Source organism: Acinonyx jubatus, chromosome E4 (genome assembly GCF_027475565.1).
Source record: "Acinonyx jubatus isolate Ajub_Pintada_27869175 chromosome E4, VMU_Ajub_asm_v1.0, whole genome shotgun sequence".
In the NCBI taxonomy this organism is placed as follows: Eukaryota; Metazoa; Chordata; class Mammalia; order Carnivora; family Felidae; genus Acinonyx; species Acinonyx jubatus.
Genome location: NC_069395.1, coordinates 20,708,525 through 20,735,610, shown reverse-complemented (window position 1 = coordinate 20,735,610; position 27,086 = coordinate 20,708,525). Strand labels below are relative to the sequence as shown.

The window sequence follows — 27,086 nt, the reverse complement described above, 5'->3', positions numbered from 1 at the left end:
TCACCCTCCCCCGTTCATGCTCTGTCTCTGTCTCAAAAATAAATAAACGTTAAAAAAAAAACACAGAATATTTATCCATCTGTATGGAAAATTTATATGCTATGCTATATGCTAAACAAAACAAGTGAAATTGATATGAGTTCTTTCCTCTGTTATCTTCTGACAAATTCTAAGAAGTTGCTATGACAGGATAGATAAGAAACAGTCTTTTGCTATAAAAATAACTTCATCGTGTCTTTAAAAGAGGCACAGATTTAAAAGTTTTTAGATTATATTTGGATTTATTGATTACCAGGACCATTGTAAATTCACATTGTGAGGACAATTCTTGAAATATAGGAACCAAATTTTCTACTTTTATATCAATATAAGAATAAATGAAGTATTTTATACGTTCTTAATAGCTTACAATCACCATGATTTTTTCACATGTAGAAGATATTTGTTATATATTATATTTAGTTTGAGTATAATAGTAGAAAAATTTTACGGATAAAATATCTCTCAAGAACACATCTTTTTATATTGCTCATAATATTATACCATTGACTGTCTTCAAATACCAAGTTTGTCTACTGATTAGTTAATACAAACACTCCATCTATGGAGTGCACTCATGCCAGAGACAACTCATATCGCTACAATTTCTAAAGAACTGGTCTATGCATTATGCGAGCAAAATTTTATTAATAAGAAAACATCCATTTGTTGACTACTACAGTAAAAACTTTCTAATATTGGTGTAATGAAGACCTTCCTTCTCCTCATATGTTGACTGAGCTACATAGGCATGCCATAAATTATGTTATTCATATTTTAACTGTTCTGGACCCCATCCCTTTGGGGATCTGTGTTGCTTTTTTTTTTTGAGAATTAAAAGAAATTAATTTATAGTTTTTTTTTTCTATTTCATTCCTATTCTACTTCTGATTGTGTGTGTGTGTGTGTGTGTCTGTGTGTGTCTGTGTGTGTGTGTCTGTGTGTGTGTGTGAATTAAAAAAACAAAGCCAGTACTTTCAATACACCATCTTCGATTTACACTTTTGAGTATTAGTTAGGAATTGTTGGGCTGAATAGTCTTCAAAAGGTTCTGGTACATTTCTGACTTTAGAAACCTGGGATACGAGTCCCTTTCCATGTGCATATACACTATCTTTTGAGCCTCTTCAAAACACGTTTGAGTGGGTTCTTGAATATTCCTGATGATAGTCTCTCTTGTTGAACTGTCAATGTTAATCTGAAAAGTGAAATTACATGTACAGCATAAGTAGGTATAATTGAAGACAGAAACTATAATGGAAAGGTTTAATTTATTCCCCACTCTCCTTTTTTTTTTCCCTTAGTGGAATAAGGTAATTTTGTCTCAAGTTTCATAGGTATATAAAACGACTTATAAGAGACAAACTTTGCTTTTTTTTTTTTAAACTAAACACCCACCTCCATATCCCAGTTTGAAAAAACAAGACAAAACAAAAAAGCCCAAGACCAGGGAAATCTCAGTAACCATTGCTTACTTGAGCAGATGCAAGTGGTCTGTTAGTGGAGTCTACAAACAAGCAAGTTTATGAGATGAATATCTCTTTTAAGGAAAAGGGAAGTCGGTACTATTTTAAAGTTTATCTTAGTAGTCATGAATGTTGTTCACTGAATATGCCGTGAAATGGGAAGAGAGTGAAGAGAAGTGGAGAAATAAAGGAGAGAAGTGGTTATTTCAATAAACCAAGTGATTTCCAGACAGGAGTTTTGAGGAACAAGATGATAATGTAGGACTATCTGCGTGATAGGAATCTCATATATCATAGCCTACCCTTATCTCCTTGACAAGAGTTTCATTCCTTATTTTCTCTCTACCAGAAGGGGTCTTAGCGTGTCATTCGCTCATGGCATTATTTCTTCAGGCAGTTGTAAGTGACCGGCGGTGGCGTCAGTGTGAATGTTTGCTGGATTTGCCGGTTTGGAACTGAGGTGAGCAGTGAGCTTTGGTGCTGTGGTGCAGACTCTTCCCAACACTACTGGGCTTGTCAACACGCCCATTTATGGTATCTGTAGTTCCTTCTAGCAAAGTCAATTCTTCTTACAAGGACTTCTTTTTTTAAAAAAGAAACTTTCCAAGGAATTAAGATAATTTAATGACAAGAGGCTCTGGAGCCAGACAGGCCTAACTTTGAATCCTAACTTTCACTTAACTGATATGTGACACTGAACAAGGTAGTTTCTCAGATTCTCAGGCTTCTTATCTGTAAAATAAGGTTAACAATACTGATTTTGTAGCATAATAGGAGGTACTGGATATAAAATGCCTGGTGCATATGTGTGCTTGACAGATTTTAGCGTCCTTCCCCGGGATGTACTGATTTCCATTAGCCATCATTGTCATGTAGTTACCTCTCTAGGGGACTGTGGCCGGATGTAAATCTTATAAAGCTTTTTTGCCCTAGAAATTCTGCTCCATCGTGAGGCAATTTTCTTATAGGTTTCACATGCCATCCAGAATTTAATATTCTCATCACTGTGCTCCATTTTTAAGTATGCTGCATAGACTACTGGACCATCTAAAAGTAATGGAGAAATTAGTTTATTTTGGGGGTCAAATCATCAAAAAATCTGAACAACATTTAATGCAGATTAAAACTAAAGTTTAAATCAAAGCTCCAAATTATTTAACAAGTGAGTATTATATAATGACACACACATATGCACACACACACACACACACATCACACCTTAGATCTATAAATCTGAAGCATGTTTTGACAATGCCAGTCAGTGGTGTGGTTACCCCTTCGTTCTTTTATTCTGAGTCACTCAGGAGAATGTCTACTGATGTGGGTAGGTCTAGGATAGAAGAGGTCACAAGGACCCAGAAAGAAGACTTAAGTTGCATCAGTGGACAGAGCTCTGATCATGAAACTGAAACAAAAAAATCTAAGCCCTCAAAGCCAAACTGGAGGGTCAGAGCAAGGTTTAGAATCTCAACAGGCAGGTCAAGGTTGAAAGAAAAATACCCAAGTCATGTAGGAGTAATAAATTGATCAAGTTGTACATCCTGGGGTGTTTCTCAATATCCAATCTGAGCAGGAGAACACAGATGTATGAAAAGTTCAACTTTATATTCATACATTATGTTTCAAACTAGAAATGAAGGACCAGGCAAAGAATGGAATTCAGATGGGGCGTTGGAAACTATCTCAAAATCAAGAGCAGGACAATGGGTATGTGCAGCACAGTCATCAAATGACATTTGATGCCAGAGATGTTTATTCTTAGTTTTTGTCTTAAACTGCATTTCTGGACTGAGTGGCTAATGACATGCATGTGGAAGGAGCTTTTCTGATTGAGGCTCTATTTTGTAGGAGCTAGTGTTTGAAGAAGAGGGTTAGACAAGCTCTCACAAATCTGACACATTAATATGAATCTTTGGGAGGACCAAGTACTCTCAGTATCGAAGATGAACACTCTCAGAACTTCATTGGTGACTAGGATGTCTCTTGGCATATCTGAGAAATTGAATTTCTAAATGATGAAATGACATAGCTTTTAATTGACAGTAAGAGAAATGTGTGTGTAGGCACATTGAATATGTGACCAAATATAGAATTTTGATTAAAAATATTTTATCAGTATTATTAACTGTTATAAGAAATAATGGTAATCAGATGGAATAGCAATGTAAAATCAGATTTTCCTGGATCTTCACGTAAGAGATTGGATTGAATTTTCTAGCACTAGAAAGCCTTGACTCCTTGGCTTCTACTTGGCTCTGTTGGCAGTAATACAAAAATAAAGATAACAATTAAGATATTTTTATTCAAGAGATAAACTCAAATAGAGGCAGATCCCTTCTAAGGAGGATTAGGGTTGGGAAAAACTGGTAATCTGCAAGAAGTGTGCCATTTTAGTAATACACAAAATTAGAGCATGTCTCATTATTATCATGTAAGTGAAGCCTCCATGACATTGAGTGGGAAAGGGTTTGAAAGGAACATCACTTGAGTTGAGAGGACAGATGAAATGGGGGTAGAGCGTGTATAAAACTGTAACATAGGAAGTAATATGGATTAGATACTTCTACCCAATGGGGGAATATATTTTATCTTAGATTTCAAACAAGAAGTTTATTTTCACACCAAACTAACTTTAAGATGTGCCTTGCCTCATCACAGACACAAAGCTGAGGTCAGAACCAATACCTGTAGCAGTTGGAGCTCCTGTTGGAGAAACAGCTGAATGGAAAGGCAAACCAAAAACAAACAAAACAAAACAACAACAACAACGACAACAAAAAACAAATCAAAACAGAAAGGTATTTCTGGCTTAACAAGCCAGACTTAAAGCTGGCTTAAAGTCTGGATATTGTACTTAGTACTTTGTACTTAGTAGAATTTTGAGTGCGTACCTCATTAGGGACAGAAAATAAGTCCTAAAATAAAGAAATGAGCTATGGAACAGGGAAAAAATGAGATACCAGATAAAATCTGTAGATCCTGGAATGATAGGTGCCAGGTACTCGGATGGGTGAGTGCATGGGTGAGTGGGGACTAGGGAGATGACTTGGAAACCAATATTAGAGTCTGTGTTATAATATTCTGAATTTGTGTTTATGTTTAGCTTAAATGTATAGTAAAATATTTAGAGATTCTCATTTCAGAACCTGCCGGCATCTGTATGGCCTTCTCTAATTTCTCTCCTGATTGCAAGTGGAGGAAGGATCTTTTCGGGCTGGCCAAATGATTCAACAATTCTCCATATACTCAAGTCCTTTGCTAATGAGGCCATCCATGTTTTGCAATTTGTATTTTATATAGATATTTGATAATATGGTAGATTGTAGTATTGATCTTAGTTACTCCCTGCCATTCTCATAGGAGGATTATACTTTTATGTCCCATTTATATCGGCCCTGCCCATTGGATTTGTTTTACCCAATGAAATACATGCAAATTGCCATACGCAGGTGTAAGCAAAAGGCTTTAAGCAGAAGTTTGAAGCAGGTGGCCTGCTGTTGAGCTTTCAAATGGTCATGCAAAGAGTACATTCTGGAAAAGACCTGCTTCTTTTGCCTGAAGGCCAGAATGAAGACATAGAATGGCACAAACAAGAAATGAATGTTTCTTATAAATAAATTAGTGGGATTTTAATGTCGTGTTTTACTGCATCATAACCTGACCTGGACCTGAAAGCAGACGTGGACCATTTGAACTTATCTGATATGTCACGTAACATTCTGGTGTGTAGATTAAGTAAACTCACATGGCTGGTGTGTTTTACAGAATTTTTATAAGTTAACCAAGGCAAGCAGCTGAAAGCGCATTTGTATAACAGTGTTCCAGGAATCTGAGTAATTATTAAAGTTGGAACTGAATTGCTCAATTTAGAACTTCTAATGACTCATACAACAAGTGAATTTAAAGGTAGAAAAGCCTTTTCCAAATTAGGCCATGTAGCCCAAAGTAGCCCATTCTGAAGTTGTAAATGATTCTCCTTCCTGAGCATTAAAGAGCCGGTGACTCTGTTGGCACAGAGTGAATAAAGATAAACAACAGAATTGCTCATTAAGTTGAGAGGATGGAAAAAGTAGGTTTATGTCATACATAGTGTATGCTTTTCCCTTAAGAATGAGAGTGATGCTTTTGGGACTCTGTAGCTTTTTTTTTTTTTTTTTTTAAACCAGTCATGGAAATTAGTATTTTCTATGACACACAAGGTGACACATGTCAGTTTCTTGATGTGGAAGGGAAACGTGGCATTCCTCTTGGCTGAGTCAGAGCAGTGGCCCATCTGTTCCAGGATTGTTTTCTGCAAGGGGAAAAAGCTTACACCATGAAATAGATCCTAAAATCGTGCTATGCAGCAGTCTTTCATCAGAAATGTGCCTAAAACGATTTTACATCTAGTTTATTTTCAATCTGTACCACTTGGGATAATAAATTCTATAACTGTACTAGCTTCTTCCTGAAGTTTGAAAGTAAATCTGCTTTATTGAGTTTCTCTAGTTTCGCTTCTGTGATATTAATCCTTTATGATTTTTCTCTCTTATAAATGTAACTTAAAGTACTATAAGTCGTTTTTAAATACAGAGAACCTCTAAAAAAGATAATAATGATTGTTGACGATTTGATATATTTTCTTTATTCTTTCAGTCCTTTGTTAATGTTTAACTTTCTATCTAACTAGAATTCATTTGTCTATACAAACACAGATACACATGCAAATTACTGGCATTATAATGTGAAAGCAATTCTGTGTCACTCATTCATACTTAATATGTAGAAACAGTTTTTATAACATTTTTTTTAATATTTATTTTTGAGAGAGAGCGAGCGCGTGCTAGAGTGGGGGAGGGGCAGAGAGAGGGGGAGACAGAATCTGAAGCAGGCTCCAGGCTCTGAGCTGTCAACACAGATCCAGTCGCGGAGCTGGAACCCATGAACCCTGAGATCATGACCTGAGCCAAAGTCGGATGCTTAACAGACTGAGCTGCCCAGAAATGTGCCCCAGAAACATTTTCTCCTTTTTATTTTCAAGGGTCACATAGTAGTCCATTGCAAGACAACTCTATATTATATTAGGCTACCCTACTATTGTTGAATATTTATATTGTTTCCCATTTTTTGTTATAAATTATTTTACATTGAATATTTGGTGTGTAAATCTTTGCATCAGTAATAATTTTATTATAATGAATTTAAAAGAGTTGAATTCCTAGATTATTGGATGTAATGTTTTTGGAAACTCTTGATATCTATTGTAAAATTGCTTTTAGAAAGATTTCATTAGTTCTCATTACTAACAACAGTGTGAAAGTGTCTGCTTACTCCATCTTTTCCAATCTGATGGGGTAAAACCAGTGACTTGTAACTGTTTAGTTTGCACTTTTAAAATATTAATGCCTAAACATTTTTTCTTTCCTACTGAATTTCAAATCTTTTGGAATTTTTTTTTTTGCATTGTTAGTCTTTTTGGAATTTTTCAGACTTCTTTGTATATTAAAGAAGCTATCTGTTATATTTATTATGTTATCTTCTGTTCTCTTTTTACAGATTATTTTTTAATGATTTTTGAGAAATATTTGTAAGCCACCTAATCTGAAAAAAGCCTCAGTTCATCTACCTGACCTGCTTTCAATCTGTTTTCCACTTTTATCAGAGAAAAATCTCTAAGGCAAAAATCTGGCCACAACCCTTTATTTATAACCTTTCAACCTTTTCCCATTGCCCTAATTAAAAAAAAAAAAGCCAGACTTTGGCAGTGGCTACAGGGCCCATTAGGATACAGTGCTCCCTACCTCTCTATCCTCTTCCCTTGTCACTTCTGGAAACAGTCTTTGTTTGAGCCTTGCTCCTGGCCAAGCAGTGTGCGACCCCCACGCTGTTGTATATGCAGTTCCCTCCTGTGTGGTAGGCTTTGTACTAGGATCTAAGACTCAGGTTAAATATCTGTTTCTGGAAAAATTTCTCTGGAACAACCTCCTCCTCCCCAACTAGGTAAGTGCTTCCTGTCAGTTGACAAATAGCACCCAGTCTACAGTTATTTTAATGATAGTTCCCTCTCACCCTATACCACAGTGTGTTGTATCTACTGATTTACTTTGATTACTCTCCTACTCACAGGCAAACACTTTGATAACTAGGACCCCAGTTCCACCTTCCTATGCCCAGTGCCTATGCACTGCCTGATGGACAGCAGGTACTGACTAAAAAAGGTTTGTCAGTTCAGGCTTTCAGATTCCTCGTGCTTTTATGTTTTCAAGTGAATCTCCATACGTTTTGAAAAGTGAAGAAGCGTGCCCTAATTGTTAGCATCCAGGAAGCACCAAGGACCAGAGGATTATACCTGGCATGTTGTTACTTTTTTTTTTTTTTTGGACAGGGAGACAAACATGCACTAATTGAACAGTGGTGTCTATAAAAGGCCAGGTTTTGTTGTTTTGTTTTTCTTCCTGCAAGGTGAACAAGTGCATGAGAAGTTAGAGAAGAGAAACAGTACCGAGGGAAGGGGCTGTGGCCTGGCCATGCAGGGAATGTGAGGGCTGCTGATGGGAGCCATGGCAACAGCAGTGGTTAGCAGAGGGTAGAATAAATGATAGTGTAGGAGGCTGTCGATGCACAGTGAGCAGTACAGAATCTGTCACAGAGGAAGTGAGCTGAAGGAGGGGCTCTGCCTTAGAGATCAGGATGTACGTGATGGGACAGCAATATCCATTAGTAGCTTCTAATGCCTGCTTTGTGTCAGGATGAGGATGCACCGGCCAGTGTAAATCAGAGAAGTCTTCATTGCCTTTAGCAGTAAAATAATCCCATAGTATCCAACCTGGCGTTTCCGAGGCTGTTGGCAGGTGGTTGTGATAACTGAGAAAGGGAGGAAAGTACACCATACACTGAAGATTGATTTTGACCAAAATTAATAGTGATGCCAACTCTGTGAGTCAGAACACCTGCTTATTTAGAATGGCTGAACTCTATCTCTGGTCTGGAGCAAACTGAAGAGGCCATAGAAAAATATGTAACTGGGCTTTCGCACTTCAAATCATCTCTGCAGATTTTAAGTGGGCACTCAACATGACCCAGTCATCCCACCACCCTTCCATGGTATCTTGGTTTATAGATAAAATATCTCTCAAGAACACATCTATTTATGTTGCTCATGGTACTATACCATTGATTGTACTGTGAATACTAAGTTTGTCTGCTAATTAAAGTTATTCTGAGCACTCCATCTATACAGTAAACTCATGTGAGAGACAACTTATATAGCTACAATTTTTAAATTGGTTCTTTAACTCTCCAGAAGCTATTTCATATCGTCTTTTTTTAAATTTTTTTAAATGTTTTTATTTATTTTTGAGACAGAGAGACAGAGCATGAGAAGGGGAGGGGCAGAGAGAGGGAGACAGAATCTGAAGCAGGCTCCAGGCTCTGAGCTGTCAGCACAGAGCCCGATGCAGGGCTCGATCTCACAGACTGTGAGATCATGACCTGAGCTGAAGTCGGACGCTCAACCTTCTGAGCCACCCAGGCGCCCCTCTTCTTTCTTTTTAAGGTCCCAGCACATCTCTCCTCAGCTCTCTGCTGATGACCTTGCCTCAGTCTTCACTGAGAACACTGATTTATTCACGCAGAGATTCCCTCATTTTCTCTCTACCAAATCAACCGACCTACCTCTACTGGTACATGTCCTTTCTAACTTTCTTTCTGATAGGAAAACAATGTCCAAACAGTTCTTTTTTGTCTTCTACCTAATTATGCTTTCTCCATGGCTTTGCATTTCTCTGTTGCCCTTAAAATTGTCTCCACTGTCTTCCCCGTCATCACTTTCTTCCTCTCTGATGGTTGCCATCATCCACAATGATGCTGCTGTATTTCCCAAATAAAATCAACAAGATCTGTTGCCTATATTTCCAATATTGACCTCATGACTCTTTCTAGCTGCTACTCTTTTCTCTGTTGACCTTCATCTCAAAACTTATGTAAATAATGCCCTATATCCTCGGCCTTGCTTCCTCTTGTCCTAGCCATCCCCATGCCTCTGCAACTGTTCTTCCCAAGGCACCATTGGCTTTCATATTGCCATATCCAATGGTCACTGCTCTTTCATCATATTACCTGACTTCTCAGCAGTCTCTGACCACAGTTCACAGCTCCCTTCCTGAAACATGCTCTTTTTGGCCTTTCATGATGATGTACTGTTTTGGTCACCCTTAACTCACCTGATGATCTTTTTCCATTTCCTTTGCTGACTCTTCCTCTTCTCTGGATTTAGAAATATTAGTGTCCACCTAAGCTCCATCTCTGGATCTCTCCTCTCCTCTCTCCGACCTCTCCTGCTAAGTAATCTCATAGTCCCATGGCTTTGATTAGAGTTTATATATTAAGTACTCTTGGCTTTGTCTTCCCCACTGACTTCTGGTCTTATGTGGTTTATTTCAATAGCCTTCCAACTGGTCTTTCTGCCTCTTTTTTCAGAAGAGAACCGGAGGATACATTGACTCTTGTTATTCTTCAGTTTAAAGCCACTCATGTGGCCAATAAGGCTCTATACTCTTGTCATGTTGAACTTCTTTAGTTATTTGAAGACACTAACCTCAGTCACATCTCAGGGTCTTTTGAATATGGCTTTCCTTTGTGTGGGCCACTGTGCCCCCCAGATCCCAGCCTGACTGCTCATCAGCTTGATGATACTTCTCATCACTCAGCAATTGGCTCAAATCTTGTGCCTCCTGACAGTTCTCCTCTAATTATCCAATTGAACTACCCTCTCATACTGGCCTATCTTTGTTATACCACTTGGTTTTTATTTTGTTCAAAGCATTTAACACTTACTGGAATGAATGTTTTCATTAATTTATTTGCTTGTTTGTCTATCTCCTCCCTCTAGAGGGAGCACATGAGCTGAGCACAATGACCTTACAGGTCTTTTTCACCTCTGTCTCAGCGCTTGGTAGGATTGCCAGACACTTGGAAGCATTGAATGAATCATCCAAAGAAGTTAGTTGCAGTTTTAGTGATTTCTTTTAATTTATATTAAACATAGTTTACTCAAATATCAATGAGCAACCTCTACCTTCACCTTTTGAGGTTTAGCAGATATGCATATGTGTTGTTTTTTCTGGTACCATTTTTTGTCATTTTAATTCAAAGGAAAACTGATTAGTCAAAATTTTGATTTGATTATTTTTCACTCTTGACCCTTTCCAGTTTGTAGAGCCATTGGGTTTTAGGTGATTGTCGGTCCCCTTGTCATTGCAAAAGCATATTTCTGTATCTTTTCTAGTTCTACCAGATTTAGCCATCAGAACTACAGATTTCTACTAGGTTTAGTTAGCAGATATATTCACAGGATTTTCTTTCTATTTTTCATCTTGGTGATGCCCAACATTCTGATGATGTTTGAGACACAGTGTCTATTTTGGGTCAATATAATTTAAGAAAACAAATTTTGTGATTCTCAGATACTTTTGTCAGCAGGTCTGACAAATTTTTTTTCTGACCCATTAAATAACTTACTACTTTTATGTCCATTTGCAAATAATGTAACTCCTTCCTAAAAACTTGGGTGTTTGGAAACTTGGAGGACTTTTTATCATCTGTAGACTTGGAAATTTCTGCTTAATTCATTATGGAGATTTTTTAATAAGACCATTTTTTTTTACACTAAATCCTGAGGAATCCTACGTACTGTATCTCTTCCTTCAAAGAAGCTTTTATCTATATTGGACTTACTTCTAAAATAGTTGACTATCTTTAACATACTGCCAGTCACACCTCCTCATCATTTTACAACAGTCTGAATCAAGTTCCAGCTCAAATTTGCCTCTTGTGAGAAGCTTTTCCCAAAGACCTGCCATTCCTTCTCATCTATCTTCACCTTTTAGCCCATACATAGTAGGTTTGTGCTAGGTGACCTGTATTTCTAGTCTCCCTTTGTTACAGTGATTCACAAATATATGGTGCACATATATTTTATCTATCCTTATCTGTGCCTTCATGAAAGCACTTCCCAGGGTGCCTGGGTGGCTCAATCGGTTAAGTGGCTACTTTGGTGCAGGTCATGATCTTAAAGCTCTTGGGTTCAAGCCCCACATTGGGCTCTGTGCTGATAGCTCAAGGCCTGGAGCCTGCTTCAGATTCTGTGTCTCCCCCTCTCTCTCTCCCCCTACCCCACTATGCTCTGTCTCTCTCTTTCTCTCACTTAAATGAACATTTAAAAAAATTTAAATAATAAAAAAAAGAAAGCACTTCCACTGTCCTTCTGTCATACATAGTAGGAACTCAATAAATACTTAATTGCTCCGAGATCACACTCCATAATGTATGCTAAAACTCAAAGCAGTTTGCTCTTGGCAGTTTTTTGAGCCCTCAAGATTCTCAGCCTTTTACATAGGGCACTTCATAAGCACACGTTTTACTATCACAAGTCGTACGTATTTTAGATGCTGGTCTTCTATGAGGCTGTCCTAAGTGGACCTTGCAAGTAATTTTATGTCAAAGAAAGGTGGGTGTATGTTTTTCTTTCTGGATTTAGAGCTTCCTTCTGCTTGTTGAATGTAACAATAGACTCTTCAAGGGAAAGATATAGCTTCATAAAACCACTTTTACTCTGGAAGCAAAAACCAAAAACCAAACACCAAACCAAACCCTGACAATCAGTCTTTAGTGAAAAATTTGCCAAAGGCCATTATTTTTAAAAAGTGTGTATATATGCTAACTAATTTGGATGTAAATTAAAAAAATAAAATTAAAAAAATTTAAAAAAATATGTATTTGCCTTGCCTTTAAAATGCCATTCGGGCTGTTCCTAGAAGTTGTTTCCATCACCATTTTCTACTTTACCCCAAAGTGCTATAAATAGCAGGCTTCCCTGTTCTCTTCTGGGAGATTTTCAGTCTTTGGTAAAAAAAAAAAAAAATCTACCTTTTTTTCTGTGTTATTTCATGTGGTAGATGGGCACAGGGAATTTTGTTTTTTTCAAGCACATTGCCTGGTACCTAAGTGCTTAAGATTTACTAAATGGATATTGAGCACACGTACTGTTTTTAAAAAATTAACTTGTTTGCCAATTAATGTATCATCAAACAATATCTAGACTACTAGAGTTCTTAATTTCTTTTTTTTTAACTTTTTTTTTTTAGCGTTTATTTATTTTTGAGACAGAGAGAAACAGAGCATGAACGGGGGAGGGTCAGAGAGAGGGAGACACAGAATCTGAAACAGGCTCCAGGCTCTGAGCTGTCAGCACAGAGCCCGACTCGGGGCTCGGGCTCACGGACCGCGAGATCATGGCCTGAGCTGAAGTCGGACGCTTAACAGACTGAGCCACCCAGGGGCCCCTAGAGTTCTTAATTTCTAACTAAGGTCTTAATTTTACCAGGGTTCTGCCCTAAACTGATGCTTTTCTTGGATCCTCTCTCCCCATGAAGAAGTTGATTTAATTCAGTGTTGTGATGACTATTAGTTAATGACTGTCCAGCAAACATGGGTTAAACCAATTCCTGTTCATCTATTGGGACTACACTTAATACATTTCCTTCCTAAGTGGGTTTCTGACTACATGTTCTTAGAAACAGTCTTTTAATCTATGTAAAAAGAGGCATCTACATATCTTAGCTAGAGAACACATTTTACCAGTGTCCTTGGTTAATGTAAACACACTTTATTTTCTGGCATTTAATGTCTGTTTTTTTAGTTTTATCTTTCTGATTGGATGGTCCATAGAATGAATTGTTTTATCATCTTTTTTATTATGTGATTATTAAATTTTTACATGAATTTCACAGTAATTAGATTGCTCTTAAGATTCTTATCCTGCTTTTGCTGGTTTTTATAAAAAACAGTATGCTATCTTCCTGTCCTCATCTTTTCTGTAAACTTTGCTTATTTTCATGACACTAGATGTCGAAGTAGCTAGTTCTAGCTAGGCTCTCCCTTGAGATCATTACCGAACAATTAACTTTATTTACTTTGTCTATGAGGGCTCCAGGACTGGCACAGAAACTTTTACATAATGTGGCCTAATACATTTTGATATTTTCTTACTAGTATTTGTCTTGTATTTACTCATTGAGCACTTATTGGATACCCATTAGATACAAAGCACATTATTTTTAGTCTCTGGGACGGGAGATGAAAGGTGAATGTGTCTTGATCTGTGCTCTCAGGGAATTTAAGATCTACTGAGAAAGTGCAGAAAAAAACCCAATACACCAAATAGCTGTACTAAGAAGAAGAATAAATAATGATACTAATGGAAGAGAGAAGGCAAGTATTTCTAAGAAGTTTCATGGAAAAGGTGGAAGTTGAATTTTACTACCCAAGATGTGTGGATAACAGAGTAGACAGGACTTAGCAGGGGAAGCCTGGAACAGGTGTGTTGCCGGTGTAGCCAACGGAACAACGGTCACCCTGGCCGACAGGTGTGTTATGTGAAGGGGCAGAGCTGTGGCTAAATCGTGAAAAGTGCACTGAGTTTGGGTGTAGAGAATCTTGAATGCCAAGTTAGGGATTTTGAACTTCTTGGTAAGCCTCAGAGAAAAAGGAATGGTATTCAGAGACATGCACCTTGTTACTAATAAAAAGAACTACCAATTATTGTGTGCCTAACCTGCTCAGCCATTAAGCTAGGTGTTTTATGTCTAACCTGAACAATAATGCTGAAAACATGGGTGATAGTACTCTCATGTTACAGGTGGAGAATTTGTTACTTCAAGAGAGAGATTAACCTGCGATATGGCAAAACAGGAATTACCGGGAGTTGAGACTGAAATCCAAATTCTTTAGCAGTGGATCAATCAATATAGCTGACTAAACATATGCCTTTGTCTCTTCCTCTCATCCCATTGTTCTAAAATTGACATATATATATATACACACACATACGTATATGTATATATATATAATGTTTATTTATTTTTGAGAGAGAGAGAGCGAGAGGGCAGGGGAGGAGCAGAGAGAGAGGGAGACACAGAATCTGAAGCAGACTCCAGGCTCTGAGCTGTCAGCACAGAGCCCAATGCAGGGCTCGAACTCAAAAACCGCGAGATCATGACCTGACCCAAAGTCCAAAGCTTAACCTACTGAGCCATCCAGGCACCCTGCAAAAAATATATTTTTAAAAATTCACATGTTGGCAACTTGGATCACAAACTATGAGGAATACTTGAAAAGTAAAAGGCAGGGTTCACAAGTAAATCATGGTCTCAAATGCTTATTGGAAAGGCCTGTTATGATAGGTGGGAGTTCAGGTAGTGATCCAAGTCTGCAGGTGCTATGGAGGGGCCATGAAGTAATTGCCAGAATATCTGATGAAGGTGTTCCTGTAGGAGGAGCCAGGGGTCTACATCTCCCCTAATTGCCCTCTGGGTCAGACAGTGATAGTTGTCTCCATATCAAGAGGGGCCCTTGTGTAGAGAGAGCAGGAAGTGCCCCAGAAGCATGGTCACCGCCAGGAGTAACAGGAAGTACTTTACCCAGAGTTACCACCTGCATATCTCATCAATTGAACCATCAAGTAGCATAGCTAAGTCCCCTTCCATAGTCAATAGGTATAAACAGATGAAATATTCATACAGAGGCTAATAAGGAATCTCAAATAAAAAGAGATGTATAGGCAAAAATTAGCAACCATTTGATGGGAACAAACTCCATTAAAAAATATCAAATTCAGCAAACAAGAGAATTTTCTTTGATGGGGCGCCTGGGTGGCTCAGTCAGTTGAGTGTCTGACTTCGGCTCGGGTCATGATCTCACGGTCTGTGGGTTTGAGCCCGCATCGGGCTCTGTGCTGACAGCTTGGAGCCTGGAGCCTGCTTTGGATTCTTTGTCTCCTTCTCTCTCTGCCCCATCCCCATTAGCACTCGGTCTCTCTCTCAAAGAAAAATAAACATTTAAAAAAAAAAGAATTTTCTTTGAGTACTTACAATATTTTTTCCTGTACCTGTCTTCTGATATTTATCATTTTCTACAACTTCCCAATTTTGTACCCAAATACAGTTGACTGCTCCCATGAATACAAATGCTTCTCATTTCTTGCATTGAGCCTATGACTCTGTCTCCCTAGTATCCATTGTTGTTAGCTTTCATTTATACCATCTGAATGTTGATACTTATACACAACTATATGTAGACTTATATAAAGTCCCACTGAAATCAGACACTGATAAAGTTGAAAACTAACTCTGAGGAGTTTTAGAACATCAAGACTCAAAATTTATTCTTACTTTTGAAGACACTAAGAGCAGCAAATTTTTGAGTTTTCTAAAATTCTAACTTTAGAAGGCTATGATAAGACAGTATATTTCAGTATGTGTTACGATTTAGACATATTTTCCAAGGGATTTTACACATACACTTGTGAAGACTAAATATTCACAGTGACTAATCTTGTTTTAATTAACAGCAAAGAAAATAATAGTGGTTGACACGACAAACTATTTTCAGGTTTTCTTTTTGTGACTGGGGCAGCTGCCATTCTGAAGGCTGTGAGAAGAGCTGCATACGTTCATCACCTAGGGCCACTTTTTTCTCTTAGGAATGAAACTGTTTATTCCAACACATACATCATACTCACATTTCGTAGCCATCAACTTTTCAAAAGACTGGGCCCACTGTAACACTTCCTCCAAAGTAATGCTTTGAAAAGAAACAAAAGGTGCTCATTGCATCAAAATATTCTCAAGGTTTTGCTGAATTAAATAGAAATATATGATCCTGAAAATAATGCCACAATATAGCTATACTGTATTTGTATGTGTTTTTTTTAAAAATTTTTAATGTCTATTTATTTTTGAGAGACAGAGCATGAGTGGGGGAAGGGTAGAGAGAGAGAGGGAGACACAGAATCCCAAGAAGGCTCCAGGCTCTGAGCTGTCAGCACAGAGCCCAACGTGGGGCTAACCCCACGAACTCTGAGATCTAACCCACGAACTCTGAGATCGTGACCTGAGCTGAAGTCAGATGCTTAACCGACTGAGCCACCCAGGCGCCCCATATTTGTATGTGATTTTAAAAGGAAATTTATCTTTCTGTGATCTTTTACATTTTATTTTTACTTTCTAAATTGTTAAAATTAAACAAAATTATGAAAGTAATGTAAATTTGAAAATATGATAATTTTTACAAGATAATGATCTATAGCACCCTTAGTCCTGTAATTTACCTATTCCTGAATTACTACTATTAATATTTTTGATTTCTTTTTAGTGTTTTTGTTATGTGTGTGTTAGTGTGTTTTAACCAAGAAGTAGCCATACTCTGCATGTGTGTTTGTGTGTGTGCATACTTTGTGAGTGTGTACATATATATGTATATATTATTTTTAATAAGTTTTTATATGTCATCACAATTGTCTTAATAACCACTTATTATGTTATAACTTATAATTATAGATTTATAATCACTGCTAGTCACCGAAGAGTGTTGAGTATTCCACAAGGGAGCATTCTATAGTTTACATATTCTCAATGAGCATTTTGATTATTTCTCACTTTTTAGCATAAAAACTTGTGATTAAGGCTTGCTATGATCAAATAAGGTAATTGTTGAGGGAATTCACAGAAGTAGAATTAAAGTGGGCCAAAATGCACATTTTTAAGGTTCTTGGTGTAAGTTGCCAAATTACATTTGGGTTTTTATTGTGTGCTGCTGTCACCAGCAATGTGTTTGCCATTTAGACTCTTCACATCTTGGATTCACCCACAAAGCTTCTTTGCATGCATTCATAGAATAAAGTTATTAACTCTATATCTACTTGATGTAGGTATTTTCTCTCTTATTTGCTATAATTTTTTTTACGTGTTGAAGGTTTGAATTTTTAGTACTGCGAATAATATGTAAATAAACAGTATAAGAAACCATTTACAATTTCAAAAATATCTGTGAAAGATACGGGTTTGAAGCTTCATTTCTGTTCATTTTTTCTGGGCTTTGTGAGGTGAATTGGCAAGTGACTATGTATTCTTACATATAAATCATTTTATTTTCTCTCCTTTAAAATAATCATTGTGTTTACTGCCATTGAGTTTATGATTGTTTCAGTTTACAATTGTTCATTCTTAATTTTCCAGTTTTCAATAACATCATATAATCAGATAGCTCTAGATACAAGCAAACCCTGTCCATTGGCTACTTTTGGTATAGTTTGCTCAATAATTGGTTTTGAGGGAACAGCCATCAGCATTAGTAGGTACTTAACACAATGAAGGAAGATTAGTTAAAGAGGTTAAAAAATGACCTAGAACATGGAAAAATATCAAGATCTTAAAAAGGTCAAGTATCTTTTGTTTTCTGCAAATTCAGATGGCTCTTGCCAGTTTTAGATGGACTATGTGCATCAGCACTGAGGCTTAACAGTATACTGCTGTAAAGATTGCTTAAAAAAAAAAAAAACATTTCCATGAAATGGTATCTGACTCACTGTTCTTTTCTGTTATTAAGAACTTTAAAAACAGTAACCTCAGGTAACCTTTTCCATCCAGTAAAATGGTAAGTGCTAGGTAAGGTATGTGGCATGCCTCTCAGTCCCACCCATTCTCATTATCTAGGAAAAAATAAAATCTACAACATGAGTGAAGAGGCCATCATTGTCTTGGCTTAGCTTAAAATAAAGTGTTGGTACTTTGTTGGCTAGAGAATTCTTCTGCCTCTAAGATTCATGAGATTTAGGGAGATAGACCATGATTGGAATGGTTATGGTTGGTGTTAAAATTATGCAATGAGGGGTGCCTGGGTGGCTCAGTTGGTTAAGTGACCAACTCTTAATTTTGGTTTAGGTCATGATCTCATGGTTCATGAGTTCGAGCCTCCATCAGGCTCTGCACTATCCTAGTGTGGAGGCTACTTGGGATTCTCTCTCTCTCTCTCTCTCTCTCTCTCCCTCCCTCCCTCCCTCTCTCTCTCTGCTTCTCCCATGTGCTCTCTCTCTGTCAAAATAAATGAACTTAAAAAACTGTGAAAATGAAATTTGGTTTTGGTTTAATCCCATTTGGCTTGTAATTTTTTCTGAGCATCTCACAAACTTCATGCTGTCCCATGGCTGTTCAGCTGTCTGTATGCTAATAATTCTAAACACCTCTGTCTCCTCACCTACCTGGATTTCCTAATAAAAAATAGGGGAGTATTCTGAGACCTCATGTCATTATGGAAACAAGAATGGAGAGTGTTTGGAATCTGACAGTCCTAAATTCTAATTCCAGTGCTGCATTTAATAAATTTTGGTTTTACCTCAAATCTTTGAGCCCCTGCTTTATTATCTATAAAATGGGGATAATATCTATTTCTCAAAGCTATCTATCTGGAAAATTAAAGTAGTTCGTGAAAGTAAAGCACCTAGCAAGTGACTGTTATCTACCAGCTTGCCAGGAATGTGAATTCTCTTTCCTTGGTCTCTCCCTTCCCTGATGGGGGTGGGGGGTCTGCAAGGCAAGTAGAAAGACATGTGAGCCCAGATGGTGATACTCGATGGGAGTCACCAGCAGAAGAGAAGGAAGCTATTCCCAAATTAACCTGTTTCATCTTCCTCTTTGCACGTGCCTGTTCAGTGTAGTAGTTTCACCTGGTTGTTTAAAATGCTGAGCTTTGGGCCTTATTGTCTCTTCCACCTACCACTGCAGCCTCCTCCCCACCTCACACAAATGCTTTTAAGTGTTTTGGACATTTAGGTACTAGGGGGTGGAGCATGCATGCCAGGAGCTCTGACCTAGCAAGGGAGATGTGGCTATGACTGAGTATTCCAGAGTATTCCACGTGGACGAAAGTTAGGCACTCTGGTTAAACTCCTGGGAACCCTGAGGTGGAAACTCCAATCAAATGGTTTGTTACCCTCCTGAGGCATTCTGCTTTTTATTTCAACAGTCACCGTTGCCATCCAAATAGCTACGTTTTTTCTTTTGGCAAAAAATCCAAGAGCCTCAGGAGCTTGGTAAGCATTTGGTTACCTCCCCAGTCTCACTTCTTCCAACTGGACATGAGGTTTCTGGCACTTTGTAGATGGAGGGTTTGAATCATGAAAAAAATATTTTGGATAAAGAATCTCATTTTAACATAAACAATATAAAATGTTAGAAAAAGTCTCAGTATTTATTCATAATAGACACTGTAGAAACATTAAACTTGCTTAATTCTCAAGTGTAAACCATAACTAATGAAAATGGAACCTTAGTGTAATACATGATTGCTCTTCTGGTGGAATTACTCATGTGTAAATGCAAATTCTACATTCTGAACAAAATATATTAAATTAGCAGTTGAGTAAATGTACACCTATTTATCATGTGGTAAATATGCATTATGGTGGCCATAGAATTTAAATGCTACTTACTTTGACGGGAGCCTCTGAGATTCATCTCTGCAAGGCTTGCAAATCCAACAAGTCCGCCTGCTCATTTTTCTAAAGCAATACAGAAATATACTTAGTATAATTTAGTCATTTAAAATAATTATATGCTAGAGTCAATGTCTCAGGAATACCCAAAATTATAAATCATGAAAAAATAAGCATGGGTTTTTGAAATTAATGGAATACAGTCACTGGCGGGGGCAGAGAGAAGAGAGGAGAACAAAAAGACTCATCTCATAAATATTTTTTAGGAATATAGGTTCTTAGAGTTGTGACTTTAGAACCCATCTGGGCCACTTATTCATCATAATGGTGTTTAAAAAAATGCAGCTCACTGAGAAAGAGCTTCCCATTTAGGGCCCACTAACAGCAAAGTCAACTCCCACATCTTCCCTTTTTTGGATAATTCTTAGTTTTAGAAAGAGCTCTCAATCTATTAAATAAGAATTTGCTTTTTTTTTTTGTCATTAGCCACATAAAATAGTGTAAAAGGCTAAAAAAAAAAAACAAGCCTCCTTAGGGGTGAATTCTGAGAGGGGGGTTGCTTACCTGGTTTTCCCCACTCTCAGCAGTGTGACCTTGGCTTTAAAATTCAGGTACTCAGCCCAATACTCAGCCTGTACTCAGCCCAGGCTTTATATAACAATGTATGTCATAGAAGGTTTTCAACTTGGGACTTTGAAAAACAACTCAAAAATTTAAGAGTAATTAAATCTACAATTTATAATGAGAGCTGGAAATATTTTGCTAAACATATGCACACTTACATACAATGAATTATTAAGGATAACAGTGAGTTCTTATATCAATCTTTATTGACTCCTTCGAAACATCTGCTGAACATTTATTATGTGCAAAGATCCTGCCTTTTCCTCTTCCTGTCCTCACTAGCAAGCACTTAAAATCCATGTGATGGGGACTTTGAGACAGGAAGTCCAGGAGCCCATGAGTACACACAGGAGGAGAAGCTAACCAGCCTTGGTGGTGGTTAGAGATGACATTCCAGTAAACTAATAGCTGAGCTGGAACCTACAGGATGTGCAGGAATGTGCTGAGTGGAGGGGATGGGGAAGCTTGGGCAATGGGTTATGTCCTAATTGAGGAAATGAATGTAGTCATTACTTGAATATAGAATTTGGCAGGGAGAAAGTGGAGGGAAAAGGCTAGAGAGTTAGGACTGGACCAATAATCACATTCAAAAATGCTTGTTGCCACAAGAAAGTGATGAGAGATAAAGTTGGAAGATAGGCAGAAGCTGGGCATGTTAGGTCATACACACGATCAGTTTCATAGTAAGACACTGGAAAATCATTGAAGGTTTTAAAATATTTGACAAGTTAACATTTGAAATTGGTTCTGTGAGTAGAATTGATTGTAATGGTGCAGAGGCGGAATCCAGAAGACTAGTTAAGGGGTGCCTGCAGGAGTGCAGGTGAGGATATTATAGGCTTAAATTAGGAAGGTGGCAGTAGAGATAGAGGGAAGAGGATAGATTTTAGATGGGGTAGAGGAGGAACTACCAGAACTTGATGTACTGGATATCAAAGGTGGGAGAAAGAAAGGAAACAAGTTCAGGTGAAAGATTTGACCTCAAGGTAGAGGTGGTAGTTTTTATAAAACACATAGAAGCCAAAAGAAAAAACAAGGTGGCCCAAGAAGAGAGTATGTACTGAGAAAAACAGATTTCCCAAGACAGGTGACTCAGAGACAGACTGAAAAAGGGAGCCTGTAGGAGGATAATCAGGGTAATGTGGTACCAAGACACCAAAGAATGAGTTATCAAAAGCAAAGACTAGCCAATTGAGTGTTAAGAGCTGGGAAGACATGAAGAGAACAAAGGACTGAAAACTATCCATCGATTTGCTAACAAGAAGGTTATCAAGAACCTCGGTGAGAAGGCTTTTGGCAGAACAGGGAGGGCAGCAGCAAGAGGGGAGAAAAAGCAAAAGGAAATGGAGACCTGGACAAATATAGGGCTACTTATACTTCCTCTCTCTCCTTCTCCCTCCCTCCATCCCTTCCTTTTTCCCTCCCTCTCTCCCTTTCTTCCTTTCCTTCTGATGAAAGCCACTGACCGAGTATTATAACAGAGACAGAGAAGCAGGACTATGCTGTTTGGCCATTCTGGCCTGCACATCTCTAGGAGTATAGTTTATGAAGTCTGCAATGTGGCTGACATGCCCTGAGATTGGCAAATGGTGTCCGTGGAAAAAAGTTGCAGACAGCCGAAAGGAGGAAAACCAATAGATTTTCAGGTTTCTGAAAAAGGAAAAAAAAGGAACCAGAATTCAGATTGTGGGCGACAGGACATTAAAGAACTAGAGGAAGAAATTACTGTTTTCTCGTCATTGGAGCAGGCATAGATCTAAGTATATTTGCAGTTTTGGGGATAGGAATTTACGGGTGTTGTGGGTTGATGGACTTCATTTTCTGTATGGGTCTCTCTACTATAAGGAGGAACAAGGGACAAGGTAGCTAAGTAGATCTACAGGAAAAAAGCAAAAACAAAGTTGGGACTCTTTTGATTGCAAATATAGATTCAAACTAGTTCAAGCAAAAAAGAGAGTTGATTATAAGGATATATCTGTGTGTGCTGTTAGATTCTGGATAGCCTTCAATGTTGAGCTCTATTTTGTTGTAGTAATAATTCACTGAGGTCTGTAAATAATAGCTGTGTTGAAAACAAGAGTGTTTTTTTTATAGAAAGATAAATCTGACTGAAGATGATTAATACTGAAATCATTGAGGCTAAGAAATCTCTTACATTGGCTGTTAATAACTGATCTTTTTCATAATTGGGCCCTGAATGAAAATTAAGATTCTTCATCTCTGTAATCACTTCTATGATGTAGGTTACCCAGTGACTCTTTGCTTCTCTTCTTCTAAGTAGGAGGATGGTAAAGAAGTTCCTTCCATCCTGTGTCAGGGTAATTAGTCATCACTGTCTTCTGCTCGGCATTGACCTCTCCCTATCTACTACATTTAACAATTTTTTATATCTCTTTGTCTCTTCATTTGGTGTATTAGAGCTATGTGTGCACATTAGTGATTTCTGTAACTAAATTCATGTCTAGGGGTGCCTGTGTGGCGCAGTCAGTTAAGCAACCGACTCTCAAGTTTGTGAGTTCAAGCCCTGCACTGGGCTCTGTGCTGATGGTGTGGAGCCTGCTTGGGATTCTCTCTCTCTCTCTCTCTCTCTCTCTCCCTCTCTCTCTTTCTCTCTGCCCCTATCCTGGTTGTGTGCACTCCTTGTCTGTCTCTCACTCAAAATAAATAAACTTAAACAAATTAGGAAAAGGTACAATTCATGTCTATTTACAAGTTAGTATGTACTTTTAAAGAGCTTTAATGGAACAGTTTGGTAAAGATAGAACGGTCTTAGTATTCAACACTGACTGGGGTCAGAAGCATGGCAAAGGTAAAGTGATTTCCAGATGCATTAGAGTTTAGGGGGTTCCCACAGCTCCTGACAGGTGACTGGGTATATTAAAATAATTCTAGGTTCTGGAGGCAAATAAACATGTGCATGAGTTTGGGGTCTTATTAGCTGTATGACCTTGCACACAGTAAGTAAACTTTTAGATTTTTGATTTCCTTTTCCCTAAAATGGAATTGTAAAGATTAGAAAAATGCTTATATGCAAAAACTTTCTGTTCCAGTTAATCTGAACTTCTTTCAGCTTCTTGCACTCTGTCACTCAGGAAATATTTCCTAAGCTCTTTTGTATGCGCAGGAAACACACATCTATCAGACTGCATTCCTTCCTCTTTTTGAATTTCAGCTCAGACCTTCTAAGTTTTCCAATTAACCTTATCCATTCTTCAATGTGTTAGCATACTTCCTGCAACTCTTCCTTCTTTTCATTTGTTTGCTGCTGTGTTCCTAGATTTCAATTTTTGCACATTATATTAGCAGCTGGGTTTCAGCTTTAGAACTAGCTGGTCTGCTACATCAGGGCAGACACTTTGGGGCAAGTGTGTCCTGTTGAAGCGATGGGGCTGCTGGGAAGGATTTGTTTAGCCAGAGGAGCTCAGAGAGGACAGACCAGCAGAGCTAACCCTTACAATTAGGCAGATTTCTCCTCTATGGAGATGCCTGGTCTGGCGGAGAGGAGAGGTCAAGCTATGGGCCTCCATGTGGGGCTTCATCCATTCATCCATGTGGTGGAAAGGCTATCTTTTAAAATTCCAACAAAGGCTCTGAATAGACCAGTAGCAGCCCTGCATTCAGCTACGTGTCTGATTCAGAGGTTCTCTGGCCCCAGGCGCTCATTAGTTGGGTGACCTTTGGAAAAAGAGTGTGATATAAATGTATGAAAATAATGTTATTTATATTTCTGACTTTTCTACTCCTAATAGACTATAAATTCACTGAAGTGTTATGTTCAAATACTATTTGATAATCCTGTGTAAGTAGTTGTTTATATGTTGTTTAGTATTCTAGGTCATTCGCAAATTGATTAACTTATAGAATACCAATAGAATATAATGATATAAAAACATCCAAAGTAAATAAAATATTTGGTGACAGAATTATGTAAGAGATGTATTATGCATAAAATAAATAGATCACAAAGCAGTTTTGTTTTACAAAGTTCTTTGGTTTTCTAGTCCATTAAGAGCTGGAGTTTGTTGGGGGCTGTCCCAGTATAGGAGTCCCTGCGCACCATGTCCCTGCTCACCTGCTGGAGACTTACTGCTCATCTTCTAAGATCTCAGAAACCAAATGTCCACTGCACCTCCCTCTTTTGATTACTAGTGGATTTGCTATCACTGTGCACTACTCCTTTGCTGAAATACCACAGAACATTTTCCATATCCTCATAATGCCTTCTACATTGAAACCAAGAGATAAATTCACAAACAGGTTACCCAGCTTCTGATAATAGAACAGATTGGCCGCCTTGAGCTGATTGGTTCTTTTAGCCAAAACACTGCTAAAATTATAGTTAATCTTAACTTAACATGAAGAAGAATAGAGATTAAACAGGGAGACAAAAAGCAACAAAACCTTTTAAACTAATTTTGGAAGATGGAAAGTGGATGAAGAAATAGAAATTAAAATTCTCATACCTCTAAAATTAGAAAAGAATTTTGTCTGACAAAATGAAGAAAATAAAATTCAGTCTGAAGACAAAGAATTTCCAAGAACAGCTAGTGCTTTAAAAAGAAATATCTGCAATCCTGCTTTCGACAGTGTGTACCATTAAGTAATAGACCTGCATCTACAGTTTGTTACTACCAAAGTTTAGAGTGACATGGTGAAACCTTTTCATATTTATAATTGAGAACTCTGAAGAAATAATTTTGGTAATTCCAAAAAAAAATGTAAATTAATAAACTTACTTGGAATTAGAGAATGCCTTGTCATTTACTGGTAAAAATAAAAATTATCCTCAAATATCCCATAGAACTAAAATTCTATTTTGGCAAAAAGAGAGTTTCTGTGAAAGAATGACCTAAATGGATATGAAATAGAATTGATTTAAATTGGAGAAACTCACCAAGCTTCAAATCAACAACAATCATTTTTTTCTCATGTTAGTAGTATGGTATGTGGAAAAATTCCATTGACCTAAAAATAAGATAAATAACAAAAGCAAAAAATTATTGTGTGCTTCCTGGAGAATGCATATTTCACAAAATATTTCTATAAATACCTTGCTTATATTTTAAGTAAATAATTTTTTCACTATGTAAGTGCTAGATTATGGTTATCCTTATTTTTGATTTAACTCCTTATCTAGAACTTTATTAATTTCATACATTGATATTATAAAAATTCCTATACTTTTCATTTGTATTTTCCATTAGGTTTTCTTTAAATATTTTTTTTTGTTTATCTTATGTTAACAATATACATTAATTTGCTTATGTTTAAAAAATTTTCAATATCCTCTTGGTAAGACTAGTATGGTCTTTTACACTCTAAGCATAGTATTTAGTTAGGTTTTCAAAATGATTTTGCCTCCAATGTTTTCTCTTGATTATTTTAAAGAAAGTATACATTTCATCTATATAATCTAATATTTAGAGTGGTTTATAAATGCTTTAGTGATGAATTGAGTTGGATATATATTATGCCAGAACAATCCAAGCTTTAGCTAGCATTTAAATGAAATCTTTCTCAAAGCAATACAAAAATAAATTAATTGTCTTCATTTTCACCTTTTCACATATTTAAATGTTTTTATTATCCTGACGGGTGATAAATTCATTCTGTTCAATATAATCTCTGCATTTAAATGTGTTTATTTTATTATATAGAATATCCCATAGAATTTAGAAAAACCTGGAGCAATTTACATTTTAGTGAGGTTTTGTTTGACACAGTACATAGAATTCTTGCTTTTCAAAAAGCAAGTAATTTGTGCGTAGTTGTGGTTAGGCATAACATTAAGGAATGAAGAAATTCTGTAAAATCAAAATTAACGATATCTCATGTAAACCTTACAACAATCCATACATGGAGTCAGCACAGCTAATCCAGTATCGGAACTAATTGTTTAATAATGTATGATGTTTGAAGCAAACAATTCTGACATACCTGATTTTGTTAAATATCTTCATCTAAACATGTACATCCCACCCAAAAAACACATAAAATGAGAGTATCCCTTACTCTAAGCCAGTAATATTTCTTTTACTGCCCAATTTAGAACCTTCATTTATACATGTGTGACTATAAGTATTTTTTAATTATAGAAAGCCTAGGCCAGGCAAACATGTGTTTGGCAGTTTGTTTGTTTTCCTTAGAAGAAAGCTAACACTTCCAGTGGTCCTGCTGTTAAAGTAAACATCCACTAGTCATTTACATCGAGCCAACATTATTGTAGTCATCAACTATTTTATGGAATCGTATACTTACAAATATATCCTGTAGAACGGTCCACCATGCTAAATTTTATTTTCTATCGGTATGATGCTTTTGAAATCAGGTGCTGAAGCTCCATGAGACAGCCAGCATTATATTTTTCCTGGCATAAAATAACTTTACTGTCTCTATAATTACCCCTGATGGCACTCTGCCCTCTCTATGAATGTTCTGTTTTTACACATGTATCTATGCAAAAAGAGGTTTGGCTGAATATGGAAAATAGTGCTGTGGGACGCTAGTGCATTGCTGATAAAGAGGTTGTATCTAATATTATCAACCCATCGGAAGCGATCAGATGATTGGAAGCAGTAGCTGTATGTAGCTTCAATGAAATATTCAAACTTTTTTCCAAAATGGCTTTTAGAAATTTTTTTCTTGTTTAG

At 37.2% G+C, this 27,086-nt stretch overlaps 1 protein-coding gene across 2 annotated transcripts; it reads right to left on the bottom strand.

Moving 5' to 3' along the window:
• Positions 1–261: 261 nt before the first annotated feature.
• RGS13 (regulator of G protein signaling 13) lies at positions 262–27,086 on the bottom strand. 2 transcript variants are annotated; one of them, XM_027074956.2, is made up of 7 exons: positions 26,695–27,086; positions 25,331–25,401; positions 21,903–22,086; positions 19,810–19,878; positions 16,063–16,124; positions 2,386–2,552; positions 262–1,237 (listed from the first exon to the last, which is right to left on the bottom strand). In XM_027074956.2, the coding sequence occupies exons 3-7, from the start codon at positions 21,962–21,964 to the stop codon at positions 1,055–1,057; spliced, it is 543 nt and encodes a 180-aa protein (XP_026930757.1). In that variant the 5' UTR covers positions 21,965–22,086; positions 25,331–25,401; positions 26,695–27,086; the 3' UTR covers positions 262–1,054. The 2 variants fall into 2 exon arrangements, with proteins under 2 accessions (XP_026930757.1, XP_014932713.1); XM_015077227.3 differs by lacking the exon at positions 21,903–22,086 and having other exon boundaries at positions 26,695–27,079.

What these genes read in the sequence shown, in the direction of transcription:
- RGS13 (XM_027074956.2), bottom strand. Translation starts at nt 21,964, where the DNA reads ATGTGCAGGCCAGAATGGCCAAACAGCATAGTCCTGCTTCTCTGTCTC. An exon ending in TGTCTCTGTTATAATACTCG is followed by an intron (nt 19,879 to 21,902) that starts GTCAGTGGCTTT and finishes GTATTGCTTTAG; the next exon opens with AAAAATGAGCAGGCGGACTT. An exon ending in GGCCACAGTCCCCTAGAGAG is followed by an intron (nt 1,238 to 2,385) that starts GTAACTACATGA and finishes TTCACTTTTCAG; the next exon opens with ATTAACATTGACAGTTCAAC.